At 44.1% G+C, this 13,745-nt stretch overlaps 1 protein-coding gene across 2 annotated transcripts in view; it reads left to right on the top strand.

Annotated features, from left to right (window-relative positions):
- The first annotated feature begins 2,335 nt into the window (after positions 1 to 2,335).
- Positions 2,336 to 13,745, top strand: part of KPNA6 (karyopherin subunit alpha 6) — a 38,345-nt gene continuing 26,935 nt past the window's right edge. The window contains exon 1 of one of the 2 annotated variants that reach the window (XM_058195257.1): positions 2,336 to 2,492. In XM_058195257.1, the coding sequence (XP_058051240.1) occupies positions 2,489 to 2,492 (4 nt within the window). In that variant the 5' untranslated portion in view covers positions 2,336 to 2,488. The remainder of the gene's footprint in view (positions 2,493 to 13,745) is intronic. The other variant, XM_058195258.1, reaches the window with a different exon arrangement.

Below are 13,745 nucleotides of genomic sequence, written 5' to 3'. Positions count from 1 at the left end.
GATCACACCCCCCGCGTGCTGTTCTACTTACCCCATGCCTCCTTTTGGTGCGAACTGTGCGCATGCGCACCTCGCCTTTGGTGTGTGGTGTGCACTGTGCATGCACACGTGCAGCCAGCAGACCGGTAGTAAACTGGTTCAGATTTCACCCCTGGGCATGTGGAGCCGCCTTACCTGCCTTCCAGCTCTGTCGCGTGTCTCGCCATTGTGTGGAGGGAACCACGTTGTATGATAAAAAAAATACTTCTTGCGAGTTTGAGAAGTTTGATTGAACTTGTGAGGTTTTTTTTTACCATGCTTCCTGCCACACAATGCGATACCTGCGATGGAGCTGGAAGGCAGGTAAGATATACGTCTAATGTCTCCCAGGCGGAGGCGGGGGGGGGGGGGCGGGAGAAGAGACGGCAAGAGGAACAAGCCCCATCTCGCGCCACTCTTCTTGCTTCTTCCCTGCCACCCCTTGTTAAGAGACGGCGGGGAAGGGAAGAAGCCAGGCTGCTGCTGCCATCGGGGCGCATTTCAGGGGTGAAATGCTCCCGGTTCGGACTGGATAAGCCAATCCAGTAGCGATGGCAGTGGGTGGTTCGGAGAACCGGTAGCAAAAATTCCTGCCCCCCCGCCCCCAGCCCATGCTCCCCCAATCACCCAGTCGCCTGCTTGCCGCTTCTTTTAAAAAATCCTTTTAAAAGATTTTAAAAAAGGCTCTGACAATCACAGCTGAGCTGCCTGATTGTCAGAGCCTTTTTTTTACTTTTAAAAGCATTTTTACGAGCTATTCGGCCAAATAGGTTGTTAAAAATGCTTTTAAAAGTAAAAAAAAAGATCACGCACCACAGCTGATCACCCCCCCGCGTGCTGTTCTACTTACCCCATGCCTCCTTTTGGCGCGAACTGTGCGCATGCACACCTCGCCTTTGGTGTGTGGTGTGCACTGTGCATGCACACATGTGCAGCCAGCAGACCGGCAGTAAACTGGTTCAGATTTCACCCCTGGGCATGTGGAGCCGCCTTACCTGCCTTCCAGCTCTGTCGCGTGTCTCACCATTGTGTGGAGGGAACCATGTTGTACGATAAAAAAAATACTTCTTGCGAGTTTGAGAAGTTTGATTGAACTTGTGAGGTTTTTTTTTACCATGCTTCCTGCCACACAATGATGGAGCTGGAAGGCAGGTAAGATATACGTCTAGTGTCTCCCAGGCGGAGGCGGGGGGGGCGGGAGAAGAGACGGCAAGAGGAACAAGCCCCATCTCGCGCCACTCTTCGTGCTTCTTCCCTGCCCCACCTGCCACCTCCCTTGATAAAGAACCAGGCGCTGTGGAAAAGGGAGGTGGGCAGGCGCGGGCTTTGGGTGTCTGGGGCTGCTGGGGGTTGCCTGGCGGAGAGGCAGGATCGGGGTGGGAATTTACAGGTGAAGGGGATGGATGAATAGATGGATGGATGGGAAGCGGGCAAGCACTAAGAATGCCAAGGAGATTCCCACCTTTGGTTGCCTGGTGAACAGCTGACAAGCAGCTGTGTTGCGCTGCTGAAGTAACAGGACAGCAGCCACAAGGTGGCCATGCTCCTGGACCTCCAAAATAGTAAGACCCCCTCCCCCAAAAATAAGGCCAAGCCCTTATTTCGGGGTGCAAAAAAAATATAAGACAGGGTCTTATTTTTGGGGAAACACGGTAGTAAATAGCTTGCTTAGCCAATCAATTGCTATTAACAATACTCCTGTCCTGACATTCTTTCTCAGAGACGAGGGGGGGGGTCCCCTCTCCTGGGCGTTTGAAAAGATCTTGAGCCTCCCCCCATCTTGTTGGGGGCTCACAGAGCACTCAGCCATGGGCTCGGTTAGAGTCTTGAAGGCCCCCTCCCAGCATTTTAATTAAGGTTTAATTATTTTTAATGTCAAATTTTAACTATCCTTGCCTCTATTTCAAATTTTTATATTGTATCGTTTTATGACCAGAGTCCTTCTGTGAGGGAGATGTTTCTAAATTTGATAAAAACATTGAAAAATAAAAATAAAATAAGTTTAAATTAAAAAATAATTTCTTTCCCTGGAGGAAAGTTAGGAGAAGCGTCTCCTTCTTGCCCTTCTCCCCCAGAGGGTCCTGGATCTGGGGCTTTGGACGGGGTGCAGAGCTGCCCCCGCCCCCCTGGCCATCCCGAGAGCGCGGAGCCCCCCCGAGGCTTCGTCGCCCTTGGAAGCCAGCGGGGCTCGCCGGGGGGGGGGGTGTCCCCGGCTCCCTTCCCCACCAGCGCTTCGCCTGCAGGCCACGGCCAGCCGCTGGGAGGCGCCCGAGAGCCCCGAGCCGCAGCGGTCCCACGAGGCGTCGTTACGGGGGCGAAGCTTCGGCGCGAGGGCTCGCCGCGTAGGCTGTCCCGCTTCGGCCGCCGTCGCTCCTATTAAGCTCCGCCCTGGACCCCCGCCCCGCCGGCTCGGCCCATTGGCCTGTCCGCCATATTGTCGGCGAAGGAGGGACGGGACGGAGCGGCGGAGATGGGTGAGGCCGCCGGCGGGGTCGCTCTTTCTCTCTCTCTCTGCGCCCCCCCCGCGCGCGCGCGTCAGGTCGGGGTCCCCACCCCCGCGGGCTCCCCGGCGGCTGCCCAGCGTCTGGCGGCGGCTCCGGGCGGAGGGGCGTGGCTGGCGGGGCGTCCGGAGGCGCCGAGGAGAGCCAGGCCGCCCCTCGTCCCGCCGCGCGCTGCTGTCCCCGGCGGAGCGCTGGGCCTCCGGGGCGAAGAGCGGCGCTCCGACCCCCTTAGGCGGGGAGGGCGCAGCCTTTGGCGCGGGGCGTCCGACTGCGGTGCGGGCCGCAGCCCCTCCGGGAGCCCCGGTGGAGCCAGATGAGCGGGGCGCTGCTCGGAGGGGAGAGATAGAAGCGGAGAAGCCGGGAGCTCTTCGGCCAGGAGAGGCTTCGTTTCCCCCCCTCGGGGGTCCCGGGCAGGGCGGCGGGGGAAGCTGGGCCCAGGCTCCGAAGCGAGCGGGAGGCCGCCCCTCGGTGCCCGCTTCCCTCCCCTCCCAGGGGCTCCTCTCCCCGAACGGGCATCCTCGGGAATGAAGCGGCGTCGGTGGGCCTTCCGCTCCCGGGTCGAGGCCCCGCAAGGCTTGGCGTGTTGTGGCGGATGGGATTTCGGGCTGGGGGGGCCTTGAGGAGGCGGCGGCGCGAGGGGGAGGGGCTCTTTCTCCGCCGAACGGCCGTCCCGCGTCAGGCTGAGGCGTTCACGGGGAGAAACGGTCGTTGCCCTCCGGCGTTCCGTAGTTGTTTTAAATGTGGGATTGTGGGGATTGTAGTTCCCGCCCTCTGGTAGGCACCCCTGGACTCTCGTTACAAGATAAATTTAGTTTATAAACTTTAGTTTATTGTCATTGCACCTCCTGCCACGAAATTAAATGCCATCTTCAGTGTACATTGTAGCCATAAAAATAAAACACAAACACAAATCCTTCACATTCTATACCAGGGGACTCCAACCTCGGTCCCTTTAAGACTTGCGGACTTCAACTCCCAGAGTTCCTCAGCCGGCTTTGCTCTATTATTTGCCCGCTTTGCTGGCTGAGGGACGCTGGGAGTTGAAGTCCACAAGCCTTAAAGGGACCGAGGTTGGAGACCCTTGTTCTATACAGTTGAATTGAAAACCCAATATTGCATTAGTATTGCACTTTACCGTAGAATTCAATATGGTTATTGACCTAGGATAGACGCTGTTTTTCAGCCTATTTGTCCTTGTTTTTATTGTCCTGTACCATCTGCCAGATGGTAAAAGTTCAAAAAAAGTGTGCCCAGAATGAGATGGATGTTTAAGAATGTTTTGAACTTTCTTAAGGCAGTGCGAGCTATAAAGCTCTTCCAAGGAAGGGAGACGGTAACCAATGATCCTCTGGGCAATGACGTTGACCCTCTGGAGAGCTGTCCTATCTGGTACTGTGCAATGCACAAACCATACACAGGCTCAGTAAGTTAAAATGCCCTCTATGGTGCAGCGGTAGAAGGTCACCAGCAGTTTTTAATTCAGTTGTTGTTTCCTGAGAAGTCTCAGGTAGTATAATCTCTGCTGGGCCCTTTTGACCAGTGCTGCAATGTGAGAGCCCCAGGTCAGCTCCTCTTTTATGCTAACACCCAGAAACTTAAAACTGGCCACTTGCTCCACTCAGTCTCCACTGATAAGCAAGGGCTGGATGTCTGATCTCTTCCTTCTATAGTCCACTATAAGCTTCTTGGTCTTATCGGTGTTAAGGACCAAGTTATTGTCTCCACACCACGAAAGCAACCGGTCCACCTCATCTCAATAGGCAGACTCACCCTCACCCCGAGTCCCACAATTGTTGTATTATCTGTAAATTTAGTAATAGTATTGCTAGCGTGAGTGGGAATGCAATCATGCACATAAAGAGTATAGAGTAAGAGACTCAATATGCAACCCTGTGGTGTACCAGTGTTAAAAATAAAGGCTGAAGAGATGTGATTATCTAATCTGACCCTCTGAGAGCGGTCAGACAGGAAATCCATAATCCAAAGGCAGATTGAATAAGAAAGTCCAAGATCCATAAGTTTAGACACTAGTCTATGTGGAAGTATTGTGTTAGATGCAGAGCTAAAATCTACAAAAAGCATCCTTACATAGCGTCCTTCCCACCCACCCACCCACCCCGGCATTCCAAATGAGTCAGAGCAGTGTGAAGAGTGATGGCTATAACATCCTTTGTAGATCTATTTATTCTGTATGCAAACTAGTGTTTAATATATGTGGAAGATCAGAAATTACGTGCCAGAAGACCAATTTCTCAAAGCACTTCATGATGATAGAAATGAGTGCTGCTGGTCCATAATCATTGCGGTTATTGATAGGGAACTTCTTTGGCAAGTGGAACAATGGTGGAAGCCTTCAAACAAGATGGGATAGTGGATTGGGATAAAGACCGATTGAAGATCGGATAATAGAAAGCAACCCAAAGTGGTTGCATGTTATGTTTTTTTAAATATGCTTTGAATTTAGAGGAAAGAGATTGGACTAGCGTAAGAAAACCTTCTTTATAACAAAAATTTGCTCTGCGTAGTATGCAAATATGTAGCATATACGAGAATTTTTGTATGAGGACCCACAAACCCCCTAAAATATGGTGGGTTATTTTCTTGCTAGTGCAAGGGGGTTGGGGAGGATGCAGCGTTCTTATACAAGGCTCAGTCATTGAATCTGCTTAGGAATGTTGTAGAAGCGCTGAAAGTTGTGACTTGTTGGGAATCTACAGGTCTGTGCCAGAGAGGGGAAATGAAAGGGCATGTTGCTTTTTTATGCCTCAAAATCAGAATCTCGCCAATTTCATTTATTTTTATTGATTTATTTGTGTTATACTGCCCTAGCACTTTCTGTTAGCAGGTTTCTGATAATGAGGTTTTAAGTTTGCAGAGATGACCGGATAATAACCATTTACCAGCCTGTGAAATATATAACGGAGGCAATCACTTGCCTCTGTTATAGTCTTTAAGTCAGTTTAGGGTATATTTACATGGATGGGCAGTGATGCTACAGGGGAAGTTCTTAGGTGTGACACAGCTATACGTTGTTCTCAGTAATTTTAGGAAACAAATGGGCTACCTCTGCATGCCATTATTCCTCTAAGAAGGGCTTCCACCTGAGACTTTTAAAAAAACCAAACATCTGACAAAGTAGGCATTACCAGGTTAGAGAAAAGGGATCTGATTTGTGTAAGGAATTATGGTAAATGTGCACAAGGTGGTGAAGCCCTCAGTAATTTATTTGGGTAGTAGTTCAAGCGAGTATTATCCTTCACAACGTTCTCAGAATCATGTCATCCAAAGAGGTAGGCCCCCCCTCTTGAGCTTTTCCCCCACAATGGATAATTTATAAAGTTCTTGACATAAGAGTAACAGGGTAGTAGAAATTGAGGAAATGAAACACAACCAGGGGGCAAATAAATTCTATGATTATCTCTATCCTTCCTTGCAGGTAGTCCCCAACTTACAACCACTCGTTTAGTGACCATTCAAAGCTACAATGGTACTGAAAAAAATGACTTATGACTCTTTTCACACTTATGACCGTTGCAGCATCCCTGTGGTCATCTGATCAAAATTCAGACATGTGGCAACTGTCTCATATTAATGACGGTTGCAGTATCCTGGGGTCATGCGATCGCCTTTTTGTGACCTTCTGACAAGCAAAGACAATAAGAGGCCAGATTCACTCAACAGCCATGTTACTAATTTAACAACTGCAGTGATTCACCTAACTGTGGCAAGAAAGATCTTAAAATAGGGCAAAATTCAAATAATTGTCTTTCTTAGCAATGGAAGATTTCAATTGTGGTTCTAAGTCGAGAACTACCTGTAAAAGCTTGATTGCCTCTGCATACTGAGATTGCTGGCTCCATGTAGAGAACCCTTTTAGGCGTAACGTGGGACTCTGTTCCTTTTATTCAGCTGGATTAATTTTTTATTTTTCTTTTCTTTCTTTATTGTGTAATGCCATTTTATATGTCCTGGAGGAAGTGGAAAAGAAAGCTAATTTAAAATGGATTATTAAAAAGTGCTTTGTGGTTTTTCCAGTTTCCTAAAAAATATCCCTTAATAACAAGGAACTAAATGGGCGTTGCATCCAGAGTTGGTACCCATTCTTTATGTCGTAAAACTGAAGGTTTTAAAACCAGTTTCTTACCAGTAAGCTTACAAAATACTCAGTAACTTAAGAATCTACTTAAAATCTTAGTATCCTGCATTTATCAGTTATAATTATGAAATAAAGTTTATGTGAAAGAAGAATACTTGAAATATTCTCTTGTTTTCTTGAAATCTTTCCATTCAGGAATATCTTTTGAATTGTGGATGGTACAGGGTTATTTGAATTTTATATTAAAGATATTTAGGGGGCAATTGCAAAAGCAAGACTATGCAGTTATGTACAGGTAGTCCTCGACTTACAACAGTTCATTTAACAACCGTTCAAAGTTACATCACTGAAAGAAGTAACTTACGACTGTTTTTCACAGTTACAACCTTTGCAGCATCTCAAAGATCATGTGATCAAAATTCAGATCACATGATTTGGCAACTGCTTCATACTTAAGATCGTTACAGTCTCCCAGGGTCATGTGATCACTTTTTGCAACCTTTTGCCAAGCAAAGTCAATGGGGAGTGAGATTCACTTAACAGCCAAGTTACTAACTTATCAACTGCAGTGTTTCACTTAAGAACAGTGGCAAGAAATGTCATGAAATGGGCAAAATTCATTTAACAAATTCTCACTTAACATAAATTTTGTGCTCAATTGTGGTTGTAAGTCAAGGGCTACCTGTATCTGGACATGCACAAACCTGTTAAAGGGGATGCTATGATGGGTGGGTTGAACTGGTCACGATTAGCTGAAAAGCCTCGGTTGTGGCTTCTTGTCTATCCACATGAGGTATTTTGATTTGAATAAAAGTTTCATGGAAGTGACTTCCTATAGATATCACCCTAATCCACTACTGTTAATACACATGTTAACACTCAGTGCTTGATCAATTCTGCTGAACTATTTCTGGGGTGGGGAGGGGCAGTCCTTAGTACTCTCTGACCTTGGTTATTTTCTTGCAGATGTTTCATTATCCAAACTAGATAACAGCAGCGATGATGTTACCTAGTTTGAGTAATGAAACATCTGCAAGAAAAAAGCCAAGCTCAGAGAACATCAAGGACCGCCCCCACCCCGTCCCCCCCAATCCTGACCTACTTGGTCATACTCTCCTTGATTGAACTGTTTCTGCAAATAAGACTGATTTGCTTAATCCTTCGATTTTCTGTACCTTACTCATAGGCACCAGAATGCCATCTGCCTTGGCATCTCTCTTCGTCTGATTTTATTTTTTTTAAAATCCTTTCATAAAAAAATAAACAGGAAACCACGGATCCTATATAAAGACTGTATTTTCCCAGAATACATTAGGGGTTGTGTGGCATTTTCCAGATTTCGGAATATGTTATTTCCACATAGAAAATAAAATGAATGCTGGTGAAAAAAAATATAGTGTTTTTATTGTTATACTTTCTTGTAGGATGTAATGGGCCATGTTAGCTGTGGAAATTGTAGGACTCGAGTTTTTATTTTTCACATTTTTGAACCACCTATCTCCCTCAGAGAGCAACTTTATTTGCAAAGTAGATATTTTATCTTAACTAGCTAGAGTCTTAAATGATTTATTCTTAATACTTTTAGCTTGTAAATAACTCCTAATTTGCATCCAATGTTGATGGATAAATAATTGAATTGCTCTGGTTGGTGACCCCCAGAATGAGTTGAAACAAATGTGTGCATAGAATAAGCTAATATATCATTTGTTTATTCTGAGCCATAATTGTTGAACACATATTTAGTATTGCTTAAGATGTTTACAATAATGAACAGTATTTAAGAATTTATGTATTATGTGAGTAATATCATACATTCAGGGTGAATTTAAGTTCAGAGTGAAGTATTGGATTTGCTCTATTGTACAAGTGTAAGATAAAAGAATTGTTTATTTTACAGTGTTTTTGACAGTGCCAAGGCTGAGAAATAACAGATACACATCATTTCTTTGTACTTTCTTCTCTGTAAATTGGCTTATGAGAAAGATTAATTATGGGATAGTACATACACCTTGCCATTTTTTGGTGAAAAATAAACTGTTGGCTGTTAATGTATACACTAAACAATATAGCAAAATAATGGAGAGTAGTCTTAGCAATTGATCTCAGTAAAGACAAACCAAACAACTTACAGATCTCTTGCTGCTGCTGCTGCTGCTCCTACTTGTGCAACCACCTGGGAAGAATTCTGTAGGACCTGGATTTGACTGGCTGGCTGGCCGGCTGGGTAGGTTGGACTTTGATACTCAGGGTTGGCTACCATCAAATTAACCCCATCTAGTTGTAAAGAAATGCCTGTTAAAATACATAGGGACTGGGTTCCCTTGGATGTGGCTGTGACTTCTCTGTGTGACACAGTTGGTGAATATCATCAGCATATATTTAAATTGTCAACTATATTTTGTAACCAAGAAGCTGGAACAGTCTTGGAGAGCATCATACCACCAGATTTGTAATGTTGTGCTGTCACTGTGACCATGCGATTGTTGCTTCTGCTGTTTGCCAGATTGGCTGGCAGAGAGGCTCCTCCAGGCTGCAACGTCAGACTTTTGCCTGGATTCATGCAACTGGTCGACAAAAGGAAGGCCAGCTTTTCTTAAACTGGTGATGACTTCCCCAATCTCCGAATCCTTCTCCATCCTCTCTCTCGCACAGAAGCCAGTGCCACCTTCCCCAGATGTCTGGGTCTAGCTAGCGTTTGTGAGCTGGGTGGGCGGGCAGGAGTGACTGGGCGCCAGAGAGGCTAAAAGGTTGGTGAGAGAAAGGGCAGGCTGTTTTCCTCCCTCTCTTGCATTGGGGTTAAGCCCTAGGGAGCTTCCCCAGTTTAACAGACGGTTCCTGGCACTCCTGAAATCCCTCTGCGGGATTTTGGAAGTTTTGTGCTAAATGAATCAACGTTTTCCAAAAAGAAATTATATAAATTATATAAACTCAAGAATCTTGGGAAAGTGAAAAATATGATCATAAAAGCCAATACCACTGAGAAACACAAACAAGAAATCCAAGATGGCTGCACAAAGATCTCTCTGATAAACTGAAAAACAAAAAGGACAAGTACAAAAATGGTAAAGAGGACACACAACTAAGGCAGAATATCTGCCAGAATCTGCAAAGATGAAGTCAGGAAAGCAAAGGCTCAGAATGAGCAAAGACTTGCAGTAAAAGTCAAAGATCATAAAAAAAAGTTTCTTCCAACATATAAATAATAAGAAAAAAAGATCAAGGAAACAGTTGGTCCACTAAAGAGAGAAGATGTCAAGGAAGTAAGAGGCAGCAGAGAGAAAGCAGAGGTGCTTAACTTATTCTTTGCATCTGTCTTCATTCAAAAAGAAACTATAGCCCAACCTACCAAAAACATAACTCTAAAAGGCAGACTAGAAATAATACTTAAAATATTCTTGATGAACACAAATTACGGGGCCTGATGGATTACATCCCAAAGTTCTAAAGGAGCTGACAGATGTCGCCTCAGAACCACTGTACCACATCTTTCAAAAATCCTGGAGCACCAGGGAACCACCAGAGGACTGGAAAAGAGCTGATGTGGTTCCCATCTTCAAAAAAGTGAAAAAAACAGACCCAGGAAACTACAGACCACTCAGCCTAACATCAATACCCGGGAAGATACTAGAAAATAAAATAAAAATACAGCTCTGCCAACACCTAGAAACGAGTAAAGTAGTCAGCATGGATTTGTTAAAAACAGATCATGCCAAACCAATCTTATCTCATTCTTCAACATAATGACTAAATTAGTAGACCAGTGAAATACTGTGGACATAATAGACTTCAGCAAGGCATTTGACAAAGTAGACCATAACCTACTTCTTGGTAAGCTAGAAGAAAGTGGGATAGATAGCATCACCACCAGATGGATTCGTAACTGGCTGACAAACTCTACTCAACAAGTAGTCCTTAATGGGTCTAAGTCTACATGGAGGGGAATAAGTTGTGAAGTACCACAAGGTTCTATCGTAGGGCCAATACTCTTCAATATCTTCATAAACGACTTGGAATGAGGGAATAGAAGGGGAAATTATTAAATTTGCAGATGATTCTAAACTGGCAGGAATAGCTAACACCCTAGAGGATAGGCTCAAGATCCAGATGGATCTTGACAGACTTGAACACTGGGCCCTATCTAACAAAATGAAATTCAGTGTAGAAAAAAGTAAGGTCTTACACTTAGGCAAGAAAAACCAAAAGTACATATATAGACTGGGTGAAACCAGGCTTAATTGCAGTAACTGTGAGAGGGATCTTGGAGTCTTAGTGGGCAACCAGCTAAATATGAGCCAGCATGTGCAGTGGCAGCTAAAAAAGCCAATGCAATCCTAAATTGCATTAACGGAGGGATACAATCAAGATCACATGAGGTACTATTACCACTCTATAAAGCCTTAGTAAGACCATACCTAGAATACAACATTCAGTTTTGGTCACCACACTATAAAAAAGATTTTGAGACTCTAGAAAGAGTGCAGAGAAGAGCAAACAGGATGATGAGGGGACTGGAGGCTAAAACATACGAAGAACGGTTGCAGGAACTGGGCATGGCTAGTCTAGTGAAGAGAAGGACCAGGGGAGACATGATAGCAGTGTTCCAATATTTGAGGGGCTGCCACAGAGAGGAGGGGGATCAAAACTATTTTCCAAGGCATCTGAAGGCCCATAAGGAATAATGGATGGAAACTGACCAAGGAGAGATTCAACCTGGAAATAAGGAGAAATTTTCTGACAGCGAGAACAATTAACCGATGGAACAGTTTGCATTCAGAAGTTGTGGGAGTTTCATCACTTGAGGCTTTCAAGAAGAGATTGGATTGCCATTTGTCAGAAATGGTGTAGGGTCTCCTGCTTGGGTGGGGGGTTGGACTAGATGACCTACAAGGTCCCTTCCAACTCTGTTAATCTAATCTAAATTAATATTTGGCACATAACATATTGGTTAAGTACAAAACAATATATGATGTGTCTGAATTGAATGGGGAAATGGGGGCAGCTGCTGTTTTTTAATTTCTGCATGTCTGATCTATTATCAGTTTTGCATATTCCTATTTTGCCTTCACCATCTTTGAGTTGCTTAAAAAAGTCTATGGAACAAACTTGAGGAGTGGGAGGTTTGTTTCAAGGGGCGTAAATTGACAAGTGCTTGCACTGCTATTTATTAACTTCTTCTACTTGAATGTACCTGGGCAGTTTATGAGCAATTCTAGAAGGAAGTAATCGACTTTTAACTTGGTCATGGTTACATGATGGTTATCTTGCATGCTGTCTCTTTTTTGGGTTGCATTCTTGGACATACAGTGTTTTTGTTTTTGCTATTTACAAGGCCATGAATATGAAAACCATAGTCTGCTTTAATTTCTCCTAATGTTTTTATCGTCCAAATCACGTTTTTTTTCTTTTTCCCTTTTTCCCAGCCCAGTTTTATTCTGGCCCTTGGATATGTAGTGACTTTGTGACAGTCTTTTCTAGCTTTGTAGAAGTTAAGGAGTTTTCTTGTTCGATTGAAAAGCAGAGGTAAACCAGGGTTTAAGGTGGAGGTGATGAGATATCATAACGTACAGTTCATGTTAGAGTTAGACTAATGGAGCATCTGCTTTGCCAGAAGCAAGCATTGGCGCTTGGCCTCTGTGCCATTGAAATGTGGGATATGATTGGATTTGTTTGTTTAGCAAAAACATAGCTTTTCACTTACTGCAGCCTTTTCTTCTCAGCTAGGAGAAATTGACTAATGGCATGTATTTATTTGTTGTTGTCTGCTGCCTCATCTAGCAGTTCTTGGCAGCTTACATCATAAAGTAGTGTTCCTGATTCTCAAAACACCCTCTTCAGTAGCTCAATTTCAGAATAGAATAGAATAGAATATAATTTTTTATTGGCCAAGTGTGATTGGACACACAAGGAATTTGTCTTGGTGCATATGCTCTCAGTGGACATAAAATAAAAGATACCTTCATCAAGATACAACATTTACAACACAAATGATGGTCAATATATCAATATAAATCATAAGGATTGCCAGCAACAAAGTTACAGTCATACAGTCATAAGTGGAAAGAGATTGGTGATGGGAACTATGAGAAGATTAATAGTAGTGCAGATTTAGTAAATAGTTTGACAGTGTTGAGGGAATTATTTATTTAGCAGAGTGAGGGCCTTCGGGGAAAACTGTTCTTGTGTCTAGTTGTTCTGGTGTGCAATGCTCTCTATAGCGTCGTTTTGAGGGTAGGAGTTGAAACAGTTTATGTCCTGGATGAGAGGGATCTGTAAATATTTTCACGGCCCTCTTCTTGATTTGTGCAGTATACAGGTCCTCAATGGAAGGCAGGTTGGTAGCAATTATTTTTTCAACACAATTATGTGTTGATTTTCCCTTTCCACAGAATGCAGGTATGGGAGAATACCTGAACCGGAGTCCGTCTGTGCAATAACATGAATTCAAGCGATTTGGCTAGGTCTCATGTGGACAGGCTGTGGGTCCTCAGGTGTGCTCATTGATTTGCATAAATAGGCTCTTGTTATTAACTAGTGGTTTTAGGATGTGTAAGCTTTGTGTATTTTTGGTTTTAATGTTTTCATTTTAATGGATGAGTTTTGAAGTGTCAGTTTGAATAACTTCTGTGGCTTATTTGTGATCAAAATTAATAATAGCAATACCGTGTTTCCCCGAAAATAAGACCCTGTCTTATATTTTTTTGAACCCTGAAATAAACGCTTGGCCTTATTGCCCAGTTGGGCTTATTATTAGGGGATGTCTTATTTTGGGGAAAACAGGATAGGAATAGGAATAGGAATGGAATAATAGAATAACAGAATAACAAGAATAACAGAGTTGGAGGGGAGCTTGGAGGTCATCTAGTCCAACCCCCTGCTCATGCAGGAGACCTATAGTAGGGATTTGAATCGCTGAATTTCCGATCCAACCCTCTGCACAGATAGAAAACCCTATACCATTTCAGACAGATGGTTGCCAATCTCTTCTTAAAAACTTCCAGTGTTGGAGCATTCACAACTTCTGAAGGCAAGTCGTTCCACTAGTTAATTGTTCCCATTGTCAGAAAATTTCTTAGTTCTAGGTTAGTTCTCTTCTTGATCAGTTTCCACCCATTGCTTCTTGTCCTGCCCTC

This window comes from Ahaetulla prasina, chromosome 10 (genome assembly GCF_028640845.1).
Source record: "Ahaetulla prasina isolate Xishuangbanna chromosome 10, ASM2864084v1, whole genome shotgun sequence".
In the NCBI taxonomy this organism is placed as follows: domain Eukaryota; kingdom Metazoa; phylum Chordata; class Lepidosauria; order Squamata; family Colubridae; genus Ahaetulla; species Ahaetulla prasina.
This window is presented reverse-complemented; position numbering and strand designations above follow the sequence as displayed.